This window comes from Globicephala melas, chromosome 19 (assembly GCF_963455315.2).
Source record: "Globicephala melas chromosome 19, mGloMel1.2, whole genome shotgun sequence".
In the NCBI taxonomy this organism is placed as follows: Eukaryota; Metazoa; Chordata; class Mammalia; order Artiodactyla; family Delphinidae; genus Globicephala; species Globicephala melas.
The window spans coordinates 16,125,335-16,145,490 of record NC_083332.1 but is presented as its reverse complement, the minus strand read 5'-3'; the positions used below and the strand labels follow the sequence as shown (position 1 = coordinate 16,145,490).

General features: G+C 49.9%; 1 protein-coding gene across 10 annotated transcripts; it reads left to right on the top strand.

Moving 5' to 3' along the window:
- The first annotated feature begins 69 nt into the window (after positions 1–69).
- Positions 70–19,857, top strand: FXYD5 (FXYD domain containing ion transport regulator 5). Of its 10 annotated transcripts, XM_070044213.1 has the most exons (11): positions 70–270; positions 537–629; positions 739–854; positions 943–1,003; positions 2,787–2,867; positions 3,620–3,673; positions 4,997–5,095; positions 7,726–7,794; positions 9,109–9,138; positions 9,218–9,292; positions 11,795–13,337. In XM_070044213.1, exons 4-11 carry the CDS (start codon positions 943–945, stop codon positions 11,842–11,844), a joined length of 519 nt encoding a protein of 172 aa, XP_069900314.1. In that variant the 5' UTR covers positions 70–270; positions 537–629; positions 739–854; the 3' UTR covers positions 11,845–13,337. The 10 variants fall into 10 exon arrangements, 9 of the variants coding, with proteins under 9 accessions (XP_069900314.1, XP_030730646.1, XP_069900316.1 ...); XM_030874786.3 differs by lacking the exon at positions 537–629; XM_070044212.1 differs by lacking the exon at positions 537–629 and having other exon boundaries at positions 136–211.
- Positions 19,858–20,156: the final 299 nt, after the last annotated feature.

Below are 20,156 nucleotides of genomic sequence, written 5' to 3'. Positions count from 1 at the left end.
CTCTCACCCCAGCCCCCCCATAGCCCTCAACGTCTCCCCCTCCTGCTCCCACCCCGGGCTCTGAAGCCAGGAAACCCAAGAGGAAATGACTGAGCCCGTCTCGGTCCCCGCCCGCCAGCGCTCCCCTGGCCACACCCTCCGCCTGGACTCAGCCACTGCAGCTGCCCTCTCCGCACGAGGCTGCCGGCGGCTCGGGACCACCAGCTCTGACGTGAGTCTCTCCTCCGATCTTCCTCCGTCCGCTCCCCTCTGCCCAGGGGCCGGGCTCAGGTGGGTAGAGAGCGATCTTCTTGGCGCCTCTCCGCGCGCCCCCCCCATGCATGCTCCCTGTCCCTCCGGCTCCCCAGTACCTCCGCGTGCGGCATTGCTTCTCTCCTCCTGCCTCAGTCTCCCCAGCTCGCCTCCATCCCTCTCACCCTCCCAGATCTGCCCAGCATCCTGCTCTATTGTCCCTGCAGGGAGGCCCCTAACACCAGCTCACTTTTTCCTCTGAGATCAGGAGCACATTACTCACTCTTCCTCTTTCCCCCTCCTAGCTGACTCCTCTGCTCTGAGGACTGCCCCGGAGGGAGGGACCGAGGTCCTCAGATCTCCTCCGGTGCCCCAGATCCCTCCCCTCGCCCTGCACGGTCAGTCCTGCCTAGCCCTTGAGTGCTTCTCTGCCTCAGCCCCGTGCAGTGGCTGCTACTTGAAGCCTGCTTTAGTCTGATGCTTCTTGTTTTCTTTGGGGACCTGCAGAGGGAAAGAGGGAGTGACTGCTGGCGATCCCCACTTCTGAGACCCTCCCCCTGGCCCTCCTTCCCGCAGCCAAAGACCCTGGCAGGGGTCTCTGAAGCCAGAGGTGCCTGCTCAGGGTAAGGAAGGGGGCTGCAGGGTCCCCGCGGGTTGCCCTGGGCCTGCCTCACTGACATCATGGCTGACCCCCGCTCTGGCTTGCTCTAGATGTCGCCCTTTGGTCGCCTGTGTCTTCTGGTCTTCGTTGGCCTGATTCTCCCCGCCAGAGGTAAGGCCCAGCCCTGACTCCACCCTGCTGCAGAGCCCTCAGCCCCGCTCCGGGTGCATGTGTTGCTGGGTGGACGGCTGGTGAATTTGGACGCTCTGTCCTGTGTCCTCAGTCCCCTCCTGAGCTGGCACCAGGAAGTGGGGGCCCCAATAAGGGGGCCAAGGTTACACCCTGTTTAGGTACCTCAGACCTGGGTGGCCGCTTCCAACGAGTCTGGCCAGGGCCTGTCCTGCTGAGCATTTCACCTCCAAGAAGGACTCAACGGAGTTTGATTTGGCGGGGAGGTGGGTGTCGGTTTCCTACTTGGCAGCCAGGAACACCGGACTCACAGCAGAGCAGCTCCCTGGGATCCCCGGGTGATATATGATTAGGGAAAAGGGTGAGCTGGGGCCAGTCCAGGAGTTGGAGATGTCTCACCCTTACCTGAGAAGTGTTTTCTGAAGGCAGTCCCTGTGGGGGGCCTTTGCAGGTGCTTTCTACATGACAGGTGCTTGTTTCAGCTCCAGCTCTACTCTGTGATGCTGTTGTCATGACCATTTTACAGATGAGGAAACTGAGGCCCAGTGAAGGAAAGTGCCCTGTGCCAGAGGCTAGTGAGTGGAGGGGCTGGGCTACAACCCTGGAACCCAGAGCAAACTCTGCACTGAAGCTGCCCCATTTCTCTTTGATAAAATGGGTTTCCTGTGTTCATTCAGTCATTCAACAAGCGTTCACTGAGCAGATCCTATTCTAGGCACTGGGGAAACAGCAATTGCATAAAACAGGAGCTCACATTCTAGTTGGAAAGACACACAGTAACTGACACATCAGTAAATTATATAGTATGCTAGAAGGTGAAAAGTGCTATAGAGAAAAACAGAGGAGAGAAATGAGGATTGTTTAAATAGGGTGATCAGGTAAGACCTCACCAGAAGGTGACATTTGGGCAGACACTTGAAGGAGAGGAGGGAACAAGCCAAGCAGGTATGTAAGGAACGAGTGCTGTCTGGAGAATGTGAGTGACAGCAGGCAGGCCAGGGTTCAGGTTCGGGTTTGGGTTAGGGTTAGGGTGGGAAAGGGCAGGGTGGTAAGAGGAGAGGTCAGAGAGGTGACAGGGGACCGGGTGGAGGGGGGACTTATGGGCCAGGTGAGGACTTTGGCTCTTACTAGGAGTGAGATGCAGCCAGAGGAGGGCCCTGATCTGACTCGGGTTCACAGGCTTCCTCTGGCTGTGTGTGGGGAGCAGACTGTAGGGGCGGGATGGGAGCAGGGACACCAGGGAGGAGGTTGTGTGATGGTCCAGGAGGGAGAGCATGGAGGCTGGGCCAGGGTGGGGGACAGTGGCTCTATCCAGCACTGACTGCATGTTAAGCAGTGCGGGAGACCTCCATCTCATTTCACCCTCTCTACAGTCCTGAGTAGTAGATTCAAGTATTATCCCCACTTTGCAGATGAGGCAGCCGAGGCTCAGAGAGGGGCTTCACTTGCTCCGGGACACACAGCAAGGAAGTTATTGGGAACAGATTTTGAGATCAGGGCCCTGGCTGAGTCTAGCACCTGGGCTCCTAGGCTAAACTGCCTCTCTCACCCCACAAGGATGGGTAGGGAGAGGCAGCTGCAGGTAGGGTGCTGGGGTATTAGCATTTCTTAAAACACTTCCACCAAAGCTGATCACACATCTGTCTGCTGCTCCAGGGCTTCCTGGTTATCCCCCAAAGTTTCAGGAGGGAGGGCGGGGTAGGGGTTTCGGTGAGAGAAGGGGGACCAGAGGCTCCTCCCTGACTTCTCATCCTTGATTTCCCAGGACAGACATTGGAGGAGGCCACCTCCGTTACTCTAGCAGACCCAGTCACTGAGAACGTTCATGCCCTGACTCCAGCCCCAGGTGAGGAAAGAGGGACAGGTCTGTCAAGATCCTGTCATTGCAAATAACAATGGCAACAAACATCTCAAACTTGGACCAAACGGGATTGTTTGGATTTGTGTAATTGAAAAGTTCAGGGGTAAACCTTCAGGCATGGCTCCGTCTAGGCTCAGATTATGCTATCAGGAACGTGGCTCCATCTCCTGGTTCTGTTTTCTCTGTGGTGGCTTCATTTTCAGGCAGATTCTCCTCTTATGGAGCAAAGATGGCCCATAGAGACCTGGAGCTTCTATCCTACCTGCTAAGAATCCAGAGGAAAGAGAATTTCCCCTTCCCCAATCCAGCAGATGCCCCAGAGCTGAGTGTCAGTGACCAGGCTCAGGTCACACACCCACCTGTGAGCGGATCATTGTGGCCACAGGCATAGAAAACTCATTGACCAGACCCGGGTCTTGTGTTTAACTTCCAACAGGGCTGGTGCCAGGCCTGTTGAACCAAGTGGACTGACAGTCAGGGAAGGATGGTTCCCCAAAGGAAGTTCAGGGGGCTCTTACCAGACGCGGGTGGGTGTTGAGTAGGGGAAAAGACATCTGTGGGAGGGGAGGGCCTGAGGCCAGGGAGATACTGGCATCCCATTTGGGCAGTTAGCAAATGGCTGGATTAATTCGTTTCCATGACATCAAATTTGAGTTGCTGTGGAAATCCCCCTGTACCTCCAGCCATGCACCTTCTCTGCATCTTCTCTCTTTTCTCTTCCTGTTTCCGGACTCCAGACACCGTCCAACCAGAACTCCAGCCCACTCCTCAGACTTCAACCCTGCAGGCTGGTAATGAGTTGGGCAGGGGCAGAGGGTGGGGAGGTGGGCCTGGGACAGACATTGTTGCCCCTCTTCCTCTGACACTCTGGGTCCTTGATTACCCATTTCAGTCCCCCAGTGCTGAATCCCCAGGTTTACTTTGTCGTGGGGCAGCCAGCTAACTCCATTCACTTCTTGTAAAAATTGTTTGAAATCATGAAAAATAACATGCCTATAGAAAAATATAAAAACCATAAGTGTACAACTTAAATTACTCTAAGTTGAACCCATGTAACCATCAGCCAGGTCAAGGAATAGAGCTTTGCAGACACCCCAGAAACTCCCTGTATGCCAACCCCTTCATTTTCTTCCTTTTATCTCTTTATCTTTTTCCTTTTTTGAATTTTCAAATCATTTCTTTCACCCTTTCTTGGAATATAACATCATTCAAAAAGTGTTCACCAGTTTTGTCCATTACTGTTTAGTGGTACCTAAACACGTTCTCCTTGGAAATAAAAAGAATATTGCAGGTAAGATGAAATCCCTTCATCCACTCCCCATTCTCATTCTCTTCTCCCTCTCTGAGAGGTCCCCACCGTTAGCGTTACATTGGGAGTAGTTCCCCAGTGATACTGCATCACGTGTATTAACTGGGGAAAACATACTAATTGGGAGGTGTCGTTGTGGGAGCTTAAGAGTACTGTATGACTGTTGTTCAGCAACTTGCTTTTTTTCCCCCATGCAATAATGTGTTTGGAAGCTCTTCCCACAGTCCTATAGAAGCATCCATGTGGGTCTTTTTCACTGCGTGGCATTCTGCAGGGTGCCGGTGCACAGCTGATGAAGCCATGCCCATCTTGATGAACATATTGGTTGCTTCCAGTGCTTCTTGTTGCTTGCAGTGCCGCAATGAGCAAGGCTGTCCCCTCCTCCTTGAGCACGTATAGCACAAATTAAGTGCCGGTCATGGTTCTAAATATTTCACCCTCATTCACTCATTCAATCCTCACACAAACCCTCTGAGATAGAAATGAGCATTAGCTTCGCTTTACAGGAGGCTCAGAGTAACTCACCCAAGGTGTCACCGAAAGTCAGTGACACGGCTAGGATGAGGGTCCAGGAACCTGGCTGTAAAGTTTACCCACGACACGGTGGGGCAAAGGCACACTGATTTGCCCTGCCACCAGCGGCGTGTGAGAGAGTCCCCCTCTCTCATCCCCACAGCAGCACTTGTACATGGATGTCTTTGATTTTTGCCAACTTGAGGAGGGGAGAGGGCCCCTTGCTGCTTTCTGCAGGTCCCTGATTCGCTTCTTTCTTACCCTCCCCTCCTTTCTCTTCCGACCTGAGTAGAAGCAACCCCGAACCAGATGGAGATCCACACCCAGCAACCGACGGAAATGGATGTGCTTCTAACACCAGGTCCGGGGACAGACAAGAGCAGCACGCAAGGTAGAGCCTGGGACTAGAACAGCAACATATGAGTTGTGTTTAATTCTCCATCTAGGTCGGCATTTCCCTGAGTACGTTTCTCAGAGCACCTGTTTGGGGAATTAATACATTTTTCAAAAAAATTTTCTCGGTTTGCGGTCAAAGGTATTCGGGAAACTCTGAGTTAAAGTTAAACACGTTTCTATCTGGCAGGACTTCTCGGAGTCGTAATAAAGCTTGTTTGTAGCAGACATCCCAAGAGGGAGCATCTAGCTTGCAGCGTTTTCCAAACTTGGTAGACTCAGGAACCCTCTTTATTCAGATCCCTTCGAAGGGCTGGTGCGGGAAATGTACCTGTAGGTGTTTCCTTGGTGTAGATCTTCTTAATGTTAGAGCAGGAGCTGTTCAGTTGCAAAACTCGGAAAACCCAACTGGAAAAAAAAAAAAAAAGATGTATTAGCGATATACGCTCTGTAAAGTACAGAGGCACCAATTTCAGGCACAGCTGGGCTCAAGCACTGTCATCATGACTGACTTGCTTCCTCTCTCAGCTCTGTTTTCTTCATTCTCAAGCGGCTTTTCCCCTCTTAGTGACAAAGGTGGTCCCGTAGCTCTAAGTTTAGGCTACAAACTCAGCAGCTAGAGTGCATCTCTAGCTGAAAGGCCTAGAGTTGACTCTCATTGGCCCAGCTGGGGTTATGTGCCTATGTCTGACCAATGGGAGCCTGGGAAATGAACAGCTCTGACTGGTCAGGCCCTGAGTCTGTGCCCCATGTCTGATCTGCATAGACCAAGAGTCAGGGAAGAGGTGGCTCCCCTCAGGACAAGGGAGTTAATGTTACCAGAGGCGTGGGAAAGGGGGGATGAGCAAAAATAAAGGTAATAGGGGGTCTCTAATGCCTGTGTGATGATCCATATTTGAGAGGCAGCCCCCACTAGAAAGTACTATAGATTAGGCCACTCCCAGGCTGAGTTGCACGCATGGTTGCTCAGACTGGGCACTGCACAAGAGCACTACCTAGAAGGTCACACCATTCTGCTTGTAGATTTTTTTATCATTGTTACAACTTCCCAGTGATGGCAGTAAAGCATCTCATTCTGAAAGAATCTGTCTATTAAAACAATTTTACAACAGATGGAAATACGGTGTCTTGGGGAAGGGAGCTTATTTTATTTTGTACAACAGTGGGGTTTGGGGGTGTAGCAGCTGTTTCCACATTTTCCAAATGAGAAAACATCTTCACATCTCCGGATTCACTCACTCTGAGTCCTTGCTGACCTGGGTTACCCTATGTGGTATTCCTTGTTCCTGGTTGTACGTGATGGAAATTCAACTGGGTCGAGGGGGGTCAAGGAGCCAAGTGGTAAAAGGCACTGCTGAGCCCAGCGCCCCCAGAGCCTCTCTCCCTTCTTCATCTTTGTCTCTCTTGCCCTGGAGCTTGTTTTCCACCTGGCAAGGAGATGGCCAGCTCAGAACTTCCGTCACCTAGCGTCCACTCAAAAGCCCTACTTGGAATTTGAAAGGTAGGGAAAGGTGAGACTGGGTCACATGCTCCCCCTTGTGGCTGGGTTACAACAGGAGACCCAGATGGTCTGGGGAAGCAGGAACATTTCCCCCCAAAGAAAGGGGACTGTTGCCAGAAGAAGGGAGGAGTGAGAGCCAGGTAGACAATAGCAACAACGTGCTAAGGGTTTGCTCCATGCGGGACACACTGTGCTAAGCTTTCACGTGGTCACTCGTTCACTGCTGACAGCTACTCTATGTGGGAGGAGCTGTCAGTACCCCATTTTACAGGGAAGGGAACTGAGGCCCAGAGAGGTTACTTGGCTGGCCCTAGGCCACACAGTGCAAAGTGGCAGAACCAGAATTTGAGCCCAGGTTCCCACACACCGGAGTGGCCGGGGTGAGGGCCGGGGGGCGGGGCATGAGCACCACATACCACTGAGGCTGTGTTTTATTACATGTCCTGTGGTCCCTCCATCTTTACCCTGGATCTGGCTCATCCCTTTTCTTGGAAGAACTTTTCCTGAACATCTCGTAATCGGTTCCTATTTAGGGAACGAGGTGCTGAGGCTGGCCTGGGGAGCCAGGTCATGAGGCAGCTTCTCTGCATGCTGACTTCACACCGGGGCATCAGGCAGGGATGGCCGCCTCACTGAGGACATTTCTCAGTGCCAGAGCGGCAGGTCTTCCCTTGGGTATTGAATTTTTTTTTTTTAAAGAGAGGAACCCGCTGGTGTTTCTGGTCTGGGAGCAGAGGCAAAATTCAACGTGTTTTCTAACAAGCATCTCCAGGCTCTGTAACTGGGTCAGGGTTCTGGAGGCCCCTGTGTGGCTCTGACAGATGTGACCCTTTATTCCTGATCACGGGGTGGTCCGGGAGGTCCTAGGAGAGGAGCCAGGGGTTCCTCGGGAGTCGGAGCTGTTGGTCCTAATCGGGGGGTGCAGGCTTATTGCAGTATTTCCATACCTGCCACTCCTGGCTGCCTCTGTGGGTGGGAGGCGGGGATACCTGGCCTGCGCCCTGAAGGTAGGCGTGGGAGAGGGGCTTCTCCCAGACGCAGACGTTCAGTTGTCTTTTGTTTCCCTCCACGGCTCACTCCTGCCCTCCACCATCTTCTGGCCACTCTCTCTGCTGATCCCACTCAAGGCCCCACGCCCCCCAAGACTCAACTCCCACGCAAAAACGCCAGGACGGACCCCGCCCTCAGGCAGACTGGTCAGTAGCTCCCTTCCCAGACTGGACACAGGCTATTTCCTACTCACTGTGTGTTTTTAGCGCCTCAGTACTGCCCAGCACAGAATAGTGCTCAGTAAACAGGGGTCGGGCGAATACCTGACTTCAGGGCTGGTGTTCTTGTGGGTGGGCACAGGGTAGACACACAAGAAATGTCTGAATAGATGAATGAATGCATAAGTGAGTGCTGCATGCCGACGACCCCCAAACCCAACGGCTTATAATGACAATCATTTAGGGACTTGCCTGGTGGGCCAGGGGTTAAGACTGGGCGCTCCCCACGCAGGGGGCCAAGTTGAATCCCTGGTCAGGGAACTAGTTCCCACATGCCACAACTAAAAGAGCCCACGTGTCGCAGCTAAAAGAGCCTGCATGCCACAGTAAAGATCACACATGCTGCAACTAAGACCGGACGCAGCCAAAAAAAAAAAAAAAAAAAAGATAACCATGTATGTAGCTCTCAAGTTTGCAGCTTAGAAGTTTAGTCTGGGCTTGGCTGGGTGCTTCTCTGGTCTCAGCTGGACTTACCTGTGCACTGGAGATCAGGTTGGGGTCAGCAGGGAGCTCAGTTTGCAGGGGCACCCTGATTCTTCCGCTCCCGGTCTTATCTTCCATTTCCTGTCCAGCCAACCCCAGTGAACAGATGGAAATCCTACACCCACGGGTCATATAGAGAGTTCATTCGTTCATTCAAGCAATATTCATTGAGCATTTATGGTGTGCTGGGCACTGCTCTAGGTGCCAGGGGTACAGCAGCGAATGAGACAGACAAAAATCTCTTCCCTAATGAAGGAAACGTTTTCATGGGGAGAGAGAGACAATACATAAGAATCATAATAACTATATATGAGGTGGTTTTAAGCTGCTGTCAAGAAAAACGAAGAAAAAAAGGAATAAAAAAGAAAAATGAAGCAGGGTTAGGGTGAGAGAACGACTGGAGAGTATTTTCTGTAAACGGCCAGGGAGACCTCACTGAGAAGGAGCTGAGGGGGAGCCATGTGGCCATCTGGGGAAGGGAGCTTCAGGCAGCAGGAGCAGCCAGTGCAAAGGCCCTGGGGTGAGAAAGGGTCTGCATGGTCACCAGCGGGGGTGGGGGGGGTGGGGATGGAGCCCAGTAAGTGAGGGGGCAAGTGAGGAGAAAAGGTTAGAGGTGAAGGGAACCAGACTGTGTGCTGAGTAAGGACTTCAGTTTTGCTCTAAGTGCACCAAGGCTGAAACCCAGGTGTCTCTGCTCTGACTCTGACTCTCACTCACCGATTCACTCCACAAACCTTTGCTCCCTTCTGTCCCCTCCAGGTTCAAGCGAGGACGACCCCTTCTCCTATGGTAAGTTACCCATGGGAGGCTGTGGGGAGAGGAGGGTGCAGGCCCCTCTCGCCACACGCTTCCATTTCTCTCTCTGCAGATGAGGGCACCCTCCGGAAACGGGGCCTGCTGGTGGCAGCCGTGCTGTTCATCACCGGCATCGTCATCCTCACCAGTGAGAACGGGGGTTGGGGGGGAGGGGCATCAGGACTGGGAGGGAGGAGGCCTTGGCTTGGACTCTGACGGAGGGTAGGTTCTTGAAGGCCCCTGAGCAAGGTTGTTTTAAAGGAGGCGTATCCATATAAGCCTCCCCAGAGTTCAGTGGCTTAAGATGATAACCATTTACTGAGTTCTCAATTCCGCAATTTGGAAACTTAGGCTGGGCTCAGCTGGATGTTTCTTCTGGTTGCAGCTGGATTTATTCACGTGTCTGAGGTCAGCCGCGGGTCAGCAGGGAGCTCTGCTTCTGTGGGCACCTCAGTTCTTCACCTGGTGGTCTTCTCCAGCAGGCTAGCCTGCGCTTGTTCACACAGTGGTGGCAGGGGAATGCGATGGTGCAGCTCCCCAGGATTAGCAATAGCGGGAAGCTTTGATGGCCCCGGGCTGCATGAGTGAGGAGAGGTAATGGCTGCGCCAGGGCCTGATGAGAGATGGAAGTGGAGGAGGGGGCCCCAGGCAGGAACTGTGGCTTCAGAGAGAGGTTTCCAGCCGTGCCTCCTGGGAAGCCCACCGGGAGGGAGCGGGGCAGGGGTCGAGGGGATCGGATACCTCAGCCTCTCTCTCCTCCTGCCCTCCTCTCTCCCTCCAGGGCCTGTGGGCTGCGGCCTCTCGAGTCAGCCTCCCAGGGCCCAGTGTCGAGCAGGGAAGGGGGGCAAAGGGAGATTAACAAGTGGAGAAACTAATTTTTTAAGAAGTTTAAAAAATGTTACAGATTAAGGGGCTTCCCTGGTGGCGCAGGGGTTGAGAGTCCGCCTGCCGATGCAGGGGACACGGGTTCGTGCCCCGGTCTGGGAAGATCCCACATGCCGTGGAGCAGCTGGGCCCGTGAGCCATGGCCGCTGAGCCTGCGCGTCCGGAGCCTGTGCTCTGCAACGGGAGAGGCCACAACAGTGAAAAGACCACGTACCGCAAAAAAAAAAAAAAGTTACAGATTAAGTAAAACACGAGGGCAACCAGTTTGCAAGCTCTCAGTTAAGCTGTACAACCCACGCCAAGTTTTATGAGTGACCTCTCTTGTCCAACTTCCTCATCAGGAAAATGGGCACAGCCTCAGCTTTTTGCTTTAAGGTGGGAGATGGAACACTGATAGAATTAAAAAGAGATCGCTGATGCGTGTCTGATCCTGTTGAATCAGGGAGTCAAGCACTGTTGCCTCAGTTGTTCAACTTGTGCTTATAGATCCTGACTTAGTGCCAGACCCTGTTCTCTCCCCTGTGGGAAAAGTGAGGCTCAGAGAGTTGAGAAGTTTGTCCAAGGTCACACAGCACAGAAAAATCAGGGAATGACTGGACCCAGGTCTGTGTGAGGGCAGAGCCTATATGTTAGCTCTGGGGCCATAAACTGTTCCAGTGACATTTGTGAGCACCTACTCTGTGCCCAGCCTGTGCTGTGATGCTGGGGGCCCTGGTCCCCACCCTCGGAGAACTCACAGCTGGTGGGGGGATGACAATAAACAGCTCAACACATTAATGAACAGAGTGGAGCAGAGGTACAGAAAAAGAGAATTACCAGGAGGAAAATAAAGATGGATTGAGAAGGACGGGGAGAGGTACTCCCTCTAAAGAGGTAAAATCAGAATGGATTCTGATAAGGAAGATGATTTTAAAAAACAGGTAGAGGGAGCAGGAAGTGCAAAGTCCCAGACACAGGAATGAGCTTAGCGTGTTGCAATAACCACGGGAAGAGGCTAGGGTGGCTGGGGCAGTGTGAGCGGGAGAGGGGTAGGAGGTGAGTCTAGAGGGACAGGGAGGTGTAGGTAAGGGTGGCAGCCAGGAGATGGGAGAGGGCTGTTTTCTGAAGTCCCCTTTGTTTTCTAAGATCCCCCTCATTTGCTTTGGCCCAGCCCCCTGGCCTTCCTGCTCTCCCTTAACCCCACCTGTCTACTTCTGCCTCAGGGCCTTTGCATTGACTGTGCCTTATGCCTGGAACACCCTTCCTCCATATGTCCATGTGGCTCCCCCCTCACCTCCTCATTGAGGCCCCTCTAGTCACTGCCATGAGGATGCCCTCAGCTCCTGGGTCTCCCTGCATCCTTCCTTGTTTTATTTTTCTTCCCAGCATGCATCACTGTCTGACACATCACTGTATGTGCCCTTGACTTAGTTCTTTTTCTCATTGTCGGTCTCCCCCACTAGAAAGCTCTACTAGGGCAGGGATTTTATCCATTCTTGCTCCCAACTGTGTTCCCAGTGCCTAGGTCACTGCCTGGCACAGAGTAGGTGCACAGTAAATGTTTGCTGAACACATGAATGACACAGAAGCTAGGGCTCCTCTGCGTAGGGGTGGGGGGAGGTCCCCCCTGCGGACCTTTGCACCAGCTCTTCCCCCGTCAGCTTCTTGTCACTTGCTCAGAGTTGCCTTGGAGCCTCCCGAGGGGAGGCTCGTCCTCCGGCACCCAGATCACCGCAATAATCGATATTGTTCCAACTCATGACTGAACCATTTCCTTCACCTACAGGTGGCAAGTGTAGGCAGTTGCCCCGGTTATGCCGGAGTCATGACAGATGAGTCCGTTGGAAGTGGGGGCTGATGACGCGATGGGCACCCCGAGACTGAGCCCCCGCCGGCTCACCGTGCCTGGCCTCCTCCCTCCCCTCGAAGGACCTACAGACTAGTCAACAAAGCCCAGCCTGAGAGGTAGGACGTGGATGGAGCCAGAGCCGGAACTGGTGGCCTGAGCCCCCTACTCTCCCAGCCCTGCCCTCCCTGAAGGCTGACTGGCTCCCCATTTATCCATTCTGTTCCGACAAGAAGTAAAGCACTGTGGTCTTTGCGCCATGGTCTCTGATCATTCCTGACCGGGGAGTGGAAGAAAGCAGCAGTGGCTGGGGCAGGGACCCCAGGAGTAAAGTGAGGGAGTCACGAACTCCAAAGCCAAGCTGGGGGCCGCAGTGAACGAAGCCAGCCTGGGTGAGGTGGGAAGGATGCGGGCAGGGGCGGGCCACAGGGGAATCTGGCCAATGGGAGGGTCAGTGTTGGATTCCACCCATGGCAGATCGAGACCCCTGGCCTGGTCCTTGTGCAGAGCCTGGTGTCCAAAGCCAGCTCACCCCTGACACTGAGAGGCAACCCTGCTAACCGGGCAAACACAGAGGGAGGGCCCAGGCCCACGGTGACCCTCTTTTTTCCCACTCTGGGTCCCTCAGCATATGAGTGTGGACACCCCACCCTGCACATCCAAGGTCCATCCACACCCCTGGTTGCCTCTTGGTCTTAGGGCTGTGCCCACAAAGAAAGCCACGCAGGCCCTGGAGTGGGCTCAGAGTAGCCTGGGTGGGGAATTCCAGGGTGCTGGGGGCCCAGAGCATGGCTGAGAAGGGGCACAGGCTCCTGAAAGCCCTTAGGTTCTGCAGCCCGTGGGGAGGGACTCAACCAGATGAGGTGGGAGCAGGCCCTCTGAAGTGCAGGGCCTGGGGTGGGGACCTCCGCTCAGGGTCAAGGGTCGTCATGCGGAAGCCAAGAGACAAGGTCCTGTTCAAGGCGGTTGCATAACAGTGTTTCACAAACTTCAGGTCATAGCCTGTTCCCGGGGTTACAAAATCAATCTAGTGGGCTGTGAATAGCATTAAAGAAAAAAAAGAAAAAGAAGTAATAAAACAGAAAATAAAATATCAGAATATATCACAAATAATATGACATTGTAGATAGATTCTTTTCTCAATTTTTGCCCCATTTTTATCCCACCTGTATTATTATTCATTTTTTAAGAGAAGAACACCCTTTTTAACTTAAATAAATATATTTAAAAAGGCATAGTGAGGGGGCCTTCCCTGGTGGCCCAGTGGTTAAAACTCCACACTTCCACTGCAGGGGGCACAGGTTAGATCCCTGGCCTAGAGAACTAAGATCCTGCATGCTGCATGGCGTGGCCAAAATAACCCCCCCCAAAAAAGGCACAATGATATATGGAAAACCAATACTGCTTCATATAAATAGAAGATAGCCAAAAAGATAAATTCAATGAAACAAATACATATATTTTATGCAATATATTGTATATGTGACATATATTATGTATAATATATGTATACTATCTATGTGATATACATCATACATGATATATATATAATATACATATGGGGGGATACTAAAAATATTTTTTGATTGGCACTCCCCACCTACGAATCAGAACAGATACTTAACCAATCAGGAGGGAATATCATTCATATATATATATATATATATATCATATATTACACATATATGTATATATTCATGTGTAATGTGTTATATCTATTAAATTGAAATATAAATTAAATATGAAATTGTCACTATTTAAATTTTTTTGACCTGTAAAAACAATTTCATGTGGTTCAACCTATTGATGATGGTGTAAAACAGATTTCATACTGCAGGTCACTTTTTAAACATATTGAAAAGCACTGGGGAGAGGGAGATATGCCTGTCACATATATGCTTGTCACATGTGGTTGTCACAGCGAAGGAACTAAGGTCCTTTCTCAGAACAGGAAGTGCTGGCAGCCACGTTTGCCCCCTGGCTGGATGGCCACAGGAGTATGTGGAAGATGTCTCTAGTATTTCCCAAACTTCAATCATCACGCATGCTCTTCACAATTTTTGCTGTATTTTCATCCTGCCTGTACTATTATTATTCACTTTTTAAAAAATCAGCTCCCTTTTTAACTTAAATACATTTATTTTAAAAGGCACAATCGTATGTGGAGACCTAGTACTGCTTGATGTAGATAGAAGATAGCCATAGAGATAAATCCAATGAAGACAAGCACGGAGAAGACAGACTGCATTCGAGCTGGATACTGAGTTGCTGGCTGAGGGCTCTGAGCTGGAGGCCAGAGTCTGCTCTGTTGGAGGAGAGCATCAGGTGTCAGGGCTGTGATTGTTTCCTTACCGCCCAAAGACACTGCAGAGTTTGGGAGGCCCAGAAGCACCCTCACTTCTGATGCCAACTATAAGACTGAGTGTGCCCAAGACCGCCCTTGGGTTTGATAATTCACTAAAAGGACTCACAGAACTCACTGAAAGTCATTATTCTCACAGTTATGGTCTATTACAGTGAAATACAGTGTTTTACAGTTCCCTACAGTGAAGGGAACCAGATTAGGATTAGCCAAGAAAAGAGACACATAGGGCAGAGTCTAGGAGCGTTCCAGACATGAAACCCCCAGTTGTCCTCTCCTAGTGGAGCTGTGGACAGTGCTATCTTCTGGCAACAGTGTGTGACAGTGCACATGGAGTACTGCCAACGAGGGCAGCTCCCACAAGCTTTGGTGTCCAAAGTTTTTATTGGAGCTCAGTCACAAAGACATGACTGACCACCCACGTGGTCACCTTACTTTCCAGCCCCTCTGGGGCTGATACCTGTGACCCAAAGGCCCTACCATAAATCCCATTGTTAAAAACTATCTAGGCTGGCCCAAGTCCCCCAGGTAAAGAAAGACACTCTTTTCAGGCAGGACATTTCAGGGGCTTAGAGATTACCTTCCAGGAGCTGAGCACAAAAGCCAGCCATCTCTTTACTAAACAGAGTCTTCCTCCCTCATATCATTTGATGGATTAAATGATATTCAAAAAGCAATTTACTCTCGTGATGCAATTCAATGTGAATTAATACTGTTTGGGGCCTAAAACCATTTCGCATGCCACCACTGGAGCAAAGCCTGAACTTGAGGAATCACCAACACACGAGCATGCCTGACAGCCTCCAGGGCAGAACTAGGGCAGTGCTGACCCACTTCATCATAACTGGGGAACTGGTGCTGGGCGTCCACTCCCCCCTCATTCCATCTTCCCATGGGGTAGAGATGAAAAAGCTGATACTGTTTTTCAAAGATGCCCTTGATATGGAGTTCTGGATGCAGATTCAACTCTGCTAATTAGAGGCCCTCGTATGAAATTGGAAAGCCAGAGAGATCATCCTCTGCTCTACTGGCTGCTTTCTGCTGACAAGTAGGGTTGCCAAGGTGATGAGTTTGGGACCGCACGGTTCCAGCGTCCAGTCGCTAGCTTCATGGGCATTAAGAGGCAGTTATGCACACACACACACAAACGATATCTAAATGGCCAATAAACACATGAAAAGATGCTCAACATCACTAGTTATGAGCAAAAAGTAAATGAAAACGAGAATGAGACACCACCACACACAGAATGGCTAAAATTAGAAAGACTACCAATACCAAATGCTGCAGAGGATGTGGAGCAAGTGGAACCTTCATACGTTGCTGTAAATTGGAGTGTAAATCAGTACAGTCACTTTCGAAAGCTATCCGTTCTTTAAAAGGGTAAATGTACACTTAACCTATGATCCAGCAGTTCAGTTCTTAAATATCTATCCAAGAGAAAGGAAACCAGATGTCCAGAAAAGACTTGTACTACACAAGTGTTTATAGCAGCAATATTTGTAATAGCGAAGGACAGGAAACGATCTAAATATCCATCAGCATAGGTGAGTGGATACAAACTGTGGCATACTTGTGCGATGGAATACTACTCAGCGATAAAAAGAAGAATGACTGGTACACACGACAGCATGAATGAATCTCAGAAGCATTATCCCGAGTGAAAGGAACCAGGTACAAGAGAGCACACACTGTATAATTCCACTTATATGAAATTCGGGAATAAGCAAAGCTAATTGATGGTGATAGAAGTCAGGATAATAGTTGCCTCTACTACTATCACGTTGCCTTTACTATGAGAGCAAGAGGTTGATGGAGAAGGGACATGAGGGAACTTTCTTGAAGGATTGAAATGTTCTGTGCCCTGACAGTGATGCAGATTAATTGAATGTATATATTGGCCAGAGCTGGCTGAACTGTACACTTAAGATTTGTGTACTTTACTACATGTGAATTATACCTCAACACAAAACACAACAGACTGGAAACCAAAAGGGCAGTTATGTCCTGGGCTGCGATGACTTCCGGGTCCTGGATCAGAGATAGAGCTACAAGATTCTGAAGATGCCATGTACAATGGGTCCTCTTGATTGGGGTGGAGGGAGAAGCTCCCCAGGTGGGTCAGTTTGGTCATTGTGAAATGAGAAAAATATATATATATATATTTATATTTGGTTTTGCTCCCAGTTCCCGGCACACACTTCCTAAAACCCTTGTAATTTCCTAAACGATAGGAAATTACATTAGGAGCATCTTTCGTTCTAATACTTGGTCTCTGATCCCAGTTCCTGATGTGGAGCTCCGAAATCCCTTGGAATTTCCTGGCTGATAGGAGTGTCTTTTGTTCTAATGAAGCAATGCCTGGTGGGCTCCTGGATGGGGGCTGGTCACCAGAAAGACCAAGGCACGGTTAGAAGCTTGGAATTTTCAGCCCCACTCCTTACCTTCCAGGAAGGAGAGAGGGGCTGGAAATTGAGTTAATGGTTGACCATGCCTACATGATGAAGTAACCTCTATAAAAATCCCAAAATTATGGAGTTCAGAGAACTTCCACGTTGGTGAGCACATCTACATACCAGGAGGGTGATGCACCCCAACTCCAGGGGGACAGAGGCTCCTATGCTCAGGACCCTTCCAGATCTTGCCTTATGAACTTCTTCATCTGGCTGTTTACCTGTATCCTTTATCACATCCTTTATTATATGATAAACTGGTCAGTGTAGTGTTTCCCTGAGTTCTGTGAGCTATTCTGGGAAACAATCGAATCCAAGGTTTGGGGGGAGTCATGGGAACCTCCAATTGTAACCAAGTTGGACACAAGTTGTGGATGACCTGGGGCCCTGCTAGTGATTGGCATCTGAAGTGGGGGGCAGTCTTGTGGGACTGAGCCCTTAACCTGTGGTGTCTGCACTAATTCTGGTTAGTGTCAGAACTGAATTGAACTGTAGGACATCCAGCTGGTGTCACAGAGAACTGCTTGGTGTGGGAAACCCCCCCCACCACACATCTGGTATCAGAAGTGTTGTGAGCGTGGCAGTAGTGAGAGGGTAAAGCAGAAATGCACAGGAGGAGGGATGAGTTTCTCCTTACAATCATGTTCTGGGAATCATCTACAAAGTCTTAACCTAGAGCCCATTCCACTAGCCTTTTCTTTTCTTTCTTTGCCACTAGCCTTAGTCAAAGAGCTTGTCAGTCCCTAATTCCCTGTATCAAGCCAGCCCATTTTTGCTTAAATATGACAGTAATAAACAATAAAATCTAAGTGGCTTACAACAACAAATATTGGTTTCTCACTCACACTGCATGTCCATCATGGGTCAGCCAAGAGCTATGATGTAACCTAAGATGATGGAGAAGCTATTACGGAAATATTCCTGCTTATCATTGACAGAAAGAAAAGAGAATAAGATGAAACACATATTGACTCTTGTAGCCTCTGCCAGGAAGGGACACTTATTATTTCTGCTGAGATTTCATTGGCCAAAGGAAATCACATGGCTACAGTTGAGTTCAAGAGAGCAGGAAACTACAACCTTCTTATAGGGAGGGAACTGTGATATAGTTCGTGAACAGTAATATAGCTTGCCGCAAAGGAAGTTAATTATCTCACATAGCAAGAATTGCGGAAGCAGAAACCGTATTCAACTGCAAGAGACATAAGCCAGAAACAACAGTGATGTAAGCAAGGTGATTTATTTCTCTCTCACATAACAGAACTCTGAAGCATGTAGTCCAAGGCTGGGGAAGGGGTTCCTTGATGTCATGCGAGACCAGGCTCCTACTGACTTACTGATCTGCCATCCTTAGAATGTGGCTGTAATCCTCAAGGTCACAAAATGGCTGCAGGAGCCTCAGCCATCATGCCACATTCCAGGGGAAAAAGCAAGAGCAAAAGAAAAAGGCAGGGTTAACCACTTGGCAACTACATTTCCCAGAGTCCTCCCCTTCCCCGTGTGCTTCTGGTTAGGGTGGGCCACGAAAGACATTCTAGTGGGAGGATTGCTGGATGGATATTAGAGCAGCAGCCATTTTCTGGCTCACATTGGTTGTCACTTATTTGCCCACTCACCACTGATGAGTCAGCTCCTTTTAAAGAGACTTTTCAGGATCCCTTCCCAAAGACTTCTACTTACTTCTGATTGGCCACTGCTATCTGCAAAAAGAAACTGGGAAATGTAGTCTTTTGGCTGAGTCTGCAACACTCTGAATACCGCCAGGGAAAGTGATAGCCCGGAGGAATTTGTGGATATGGTGAGGAGGATGCTGAGCTTCTCCCAAGTCAAGGGATGGGAGCTCAAGCAATTTTAATTCAAATACAAGAAGAGAAGGTAATTCTTAAGACTGGAGTCTGCCGAGACCTCCAGGGGACAGCAACACTGGATCTCAGACTTGGAAAAGACACTCAGAAACCTCTCCACTAGTGCCCCGGGGCTCCCCAAAGGCTGTTATCTGCTGCCCAAACCCCTTCTAGCACGACACCTTTTTCTGCTGCGTAGTGTCTGAACTGAAGCCTCTTCCTCCACTCTTACATCAGGGGTGAGATTTCTTGCCAATAGCTAATGCAGTGGTTCTTCCCATGCAGCCAGGCTCCTGAGTACGATACTGACAAGGTTCTTGTTCTGGAAGAATTAAGGCCAAATCACAGTAACTGGAAGAAATCTGCTTTGCTCATATGAGGCTAGATTGTGCTTTTCTCGGGGCGTCGGGAGCGTCCTCCAAATGCTTACTTCAGGCAGGGGTGCTGCTTCTGAAGGGGCTGGTGAGTGAATGAACTCCGGCTCCTGCTGGTGGGAGATTAAACAGGATTTGAAACGCCCTCTGAGTGGCTTTGTGATGTGTCCACTTGGTGAGGTTAACCTACATTTCCCAGAGTCCTCCCCTTCCCCGTGTGCTTCCGGGTAGGGTGGGCCACGAGAGATGTTCTAGTGGGAGGGTTTCTGGGTGGAGATTAGAGCAACAGCCGTTTTGTGGCTCACACCAGTTGTCACTAATCTGCCCACTCGTCTCGTTGGCGTCAGGCAACAACCGGGCCAGCAAATGCTCCAGCTTCCCCTGGATCCATCTTCAGCTTCTCCAACTCCTGGGCCAGGTGCGTGCTTAGCCCTGTGATCGGGACCCTCAACTCCACTGGACACCCGCACCATCAAGGTCAAAGGTGACAAGAATGACGGGGTTCACTTCCTACACTGTTGGTGGGAATGTACATGGGTGCAGCCTCTATGGAAAACAGTATGGAGGTTCCTCAAAAAACTAAAAATAGAGCTGCCGTATGATCCAGCCATCCCACTCCTGGGCATATACCTGAACAATACTATCATTTGAAAAGATACATGCACCCCAATGTTCAGAGCAGCACTATTTACAATAGCCAAGACATGGAAGCAGCCTAAATGCCCATCGACAGATGAATGGATAAACAAGATGTGGTATATATACAATGGAGTATTACTCAACCATAAAGAAAAATGAAATAATGCCATTTGCAGCAACATGGATGGACCTAGAGATTATCATACTAAGTGAAATAAGTCAGACAGAGAAAGACAGCATGTGATATCACTTATATGTGGAATCTAAAATAGGACTCAAATGAACTTATCTACAAAACAGAAATAGACTCACAGACATAGAGAACAGACTTGTGGTTGCCAAAGGGGAGGGGTTGGGGGAGGGAAGGTCGGGAGTTTGGGATTAGCAGATGCAAACTGTTATATATAGACTGGATAAACAACAAGGTCCTACTGTATAGCACGGGGAACTATAGTCAATATCCTGTGATAAACCATGATGGAAAAGAATATGAAAAAGAATGTATATGTATTACCGAGTCACTTTGCTGTACAGCAGAAATTAACACAACTTTGTAAATCAACTATACTCTAATAAAATAAATTAAAAAAAAATAAAGAATGATGGGGTTCAGTCCACCCTCGTGGCTTC

What these genes read in the sequence shown, in the direction of transcription:
- FXYD5 (XM_070044211.1), top strand. Translation starts at nt 1,533, where the DNA reads ATGACCATTTTACAGATGAGGAAACTGAGGCCCAGTGAAGGAAAGTGC. An exon ending in TGCCCTGACTCCAGCCCCAG is followed by an intron (nt 2,868 to 3,619) that starts GTGAGGAAAGAG and finishes TCCGGACTCCAG; the next exon opens with ACACCGTCCAACCAGAACTC. An exon ending in GACTTCAACCCTGCAGGCTG is followed by an intron (nt 3,674 to 4,996) that starts GTAATGAGTTGG and finishes CGACCTGAGTAG; the next exon opens with AAGCAACCCCGAACCAGATG.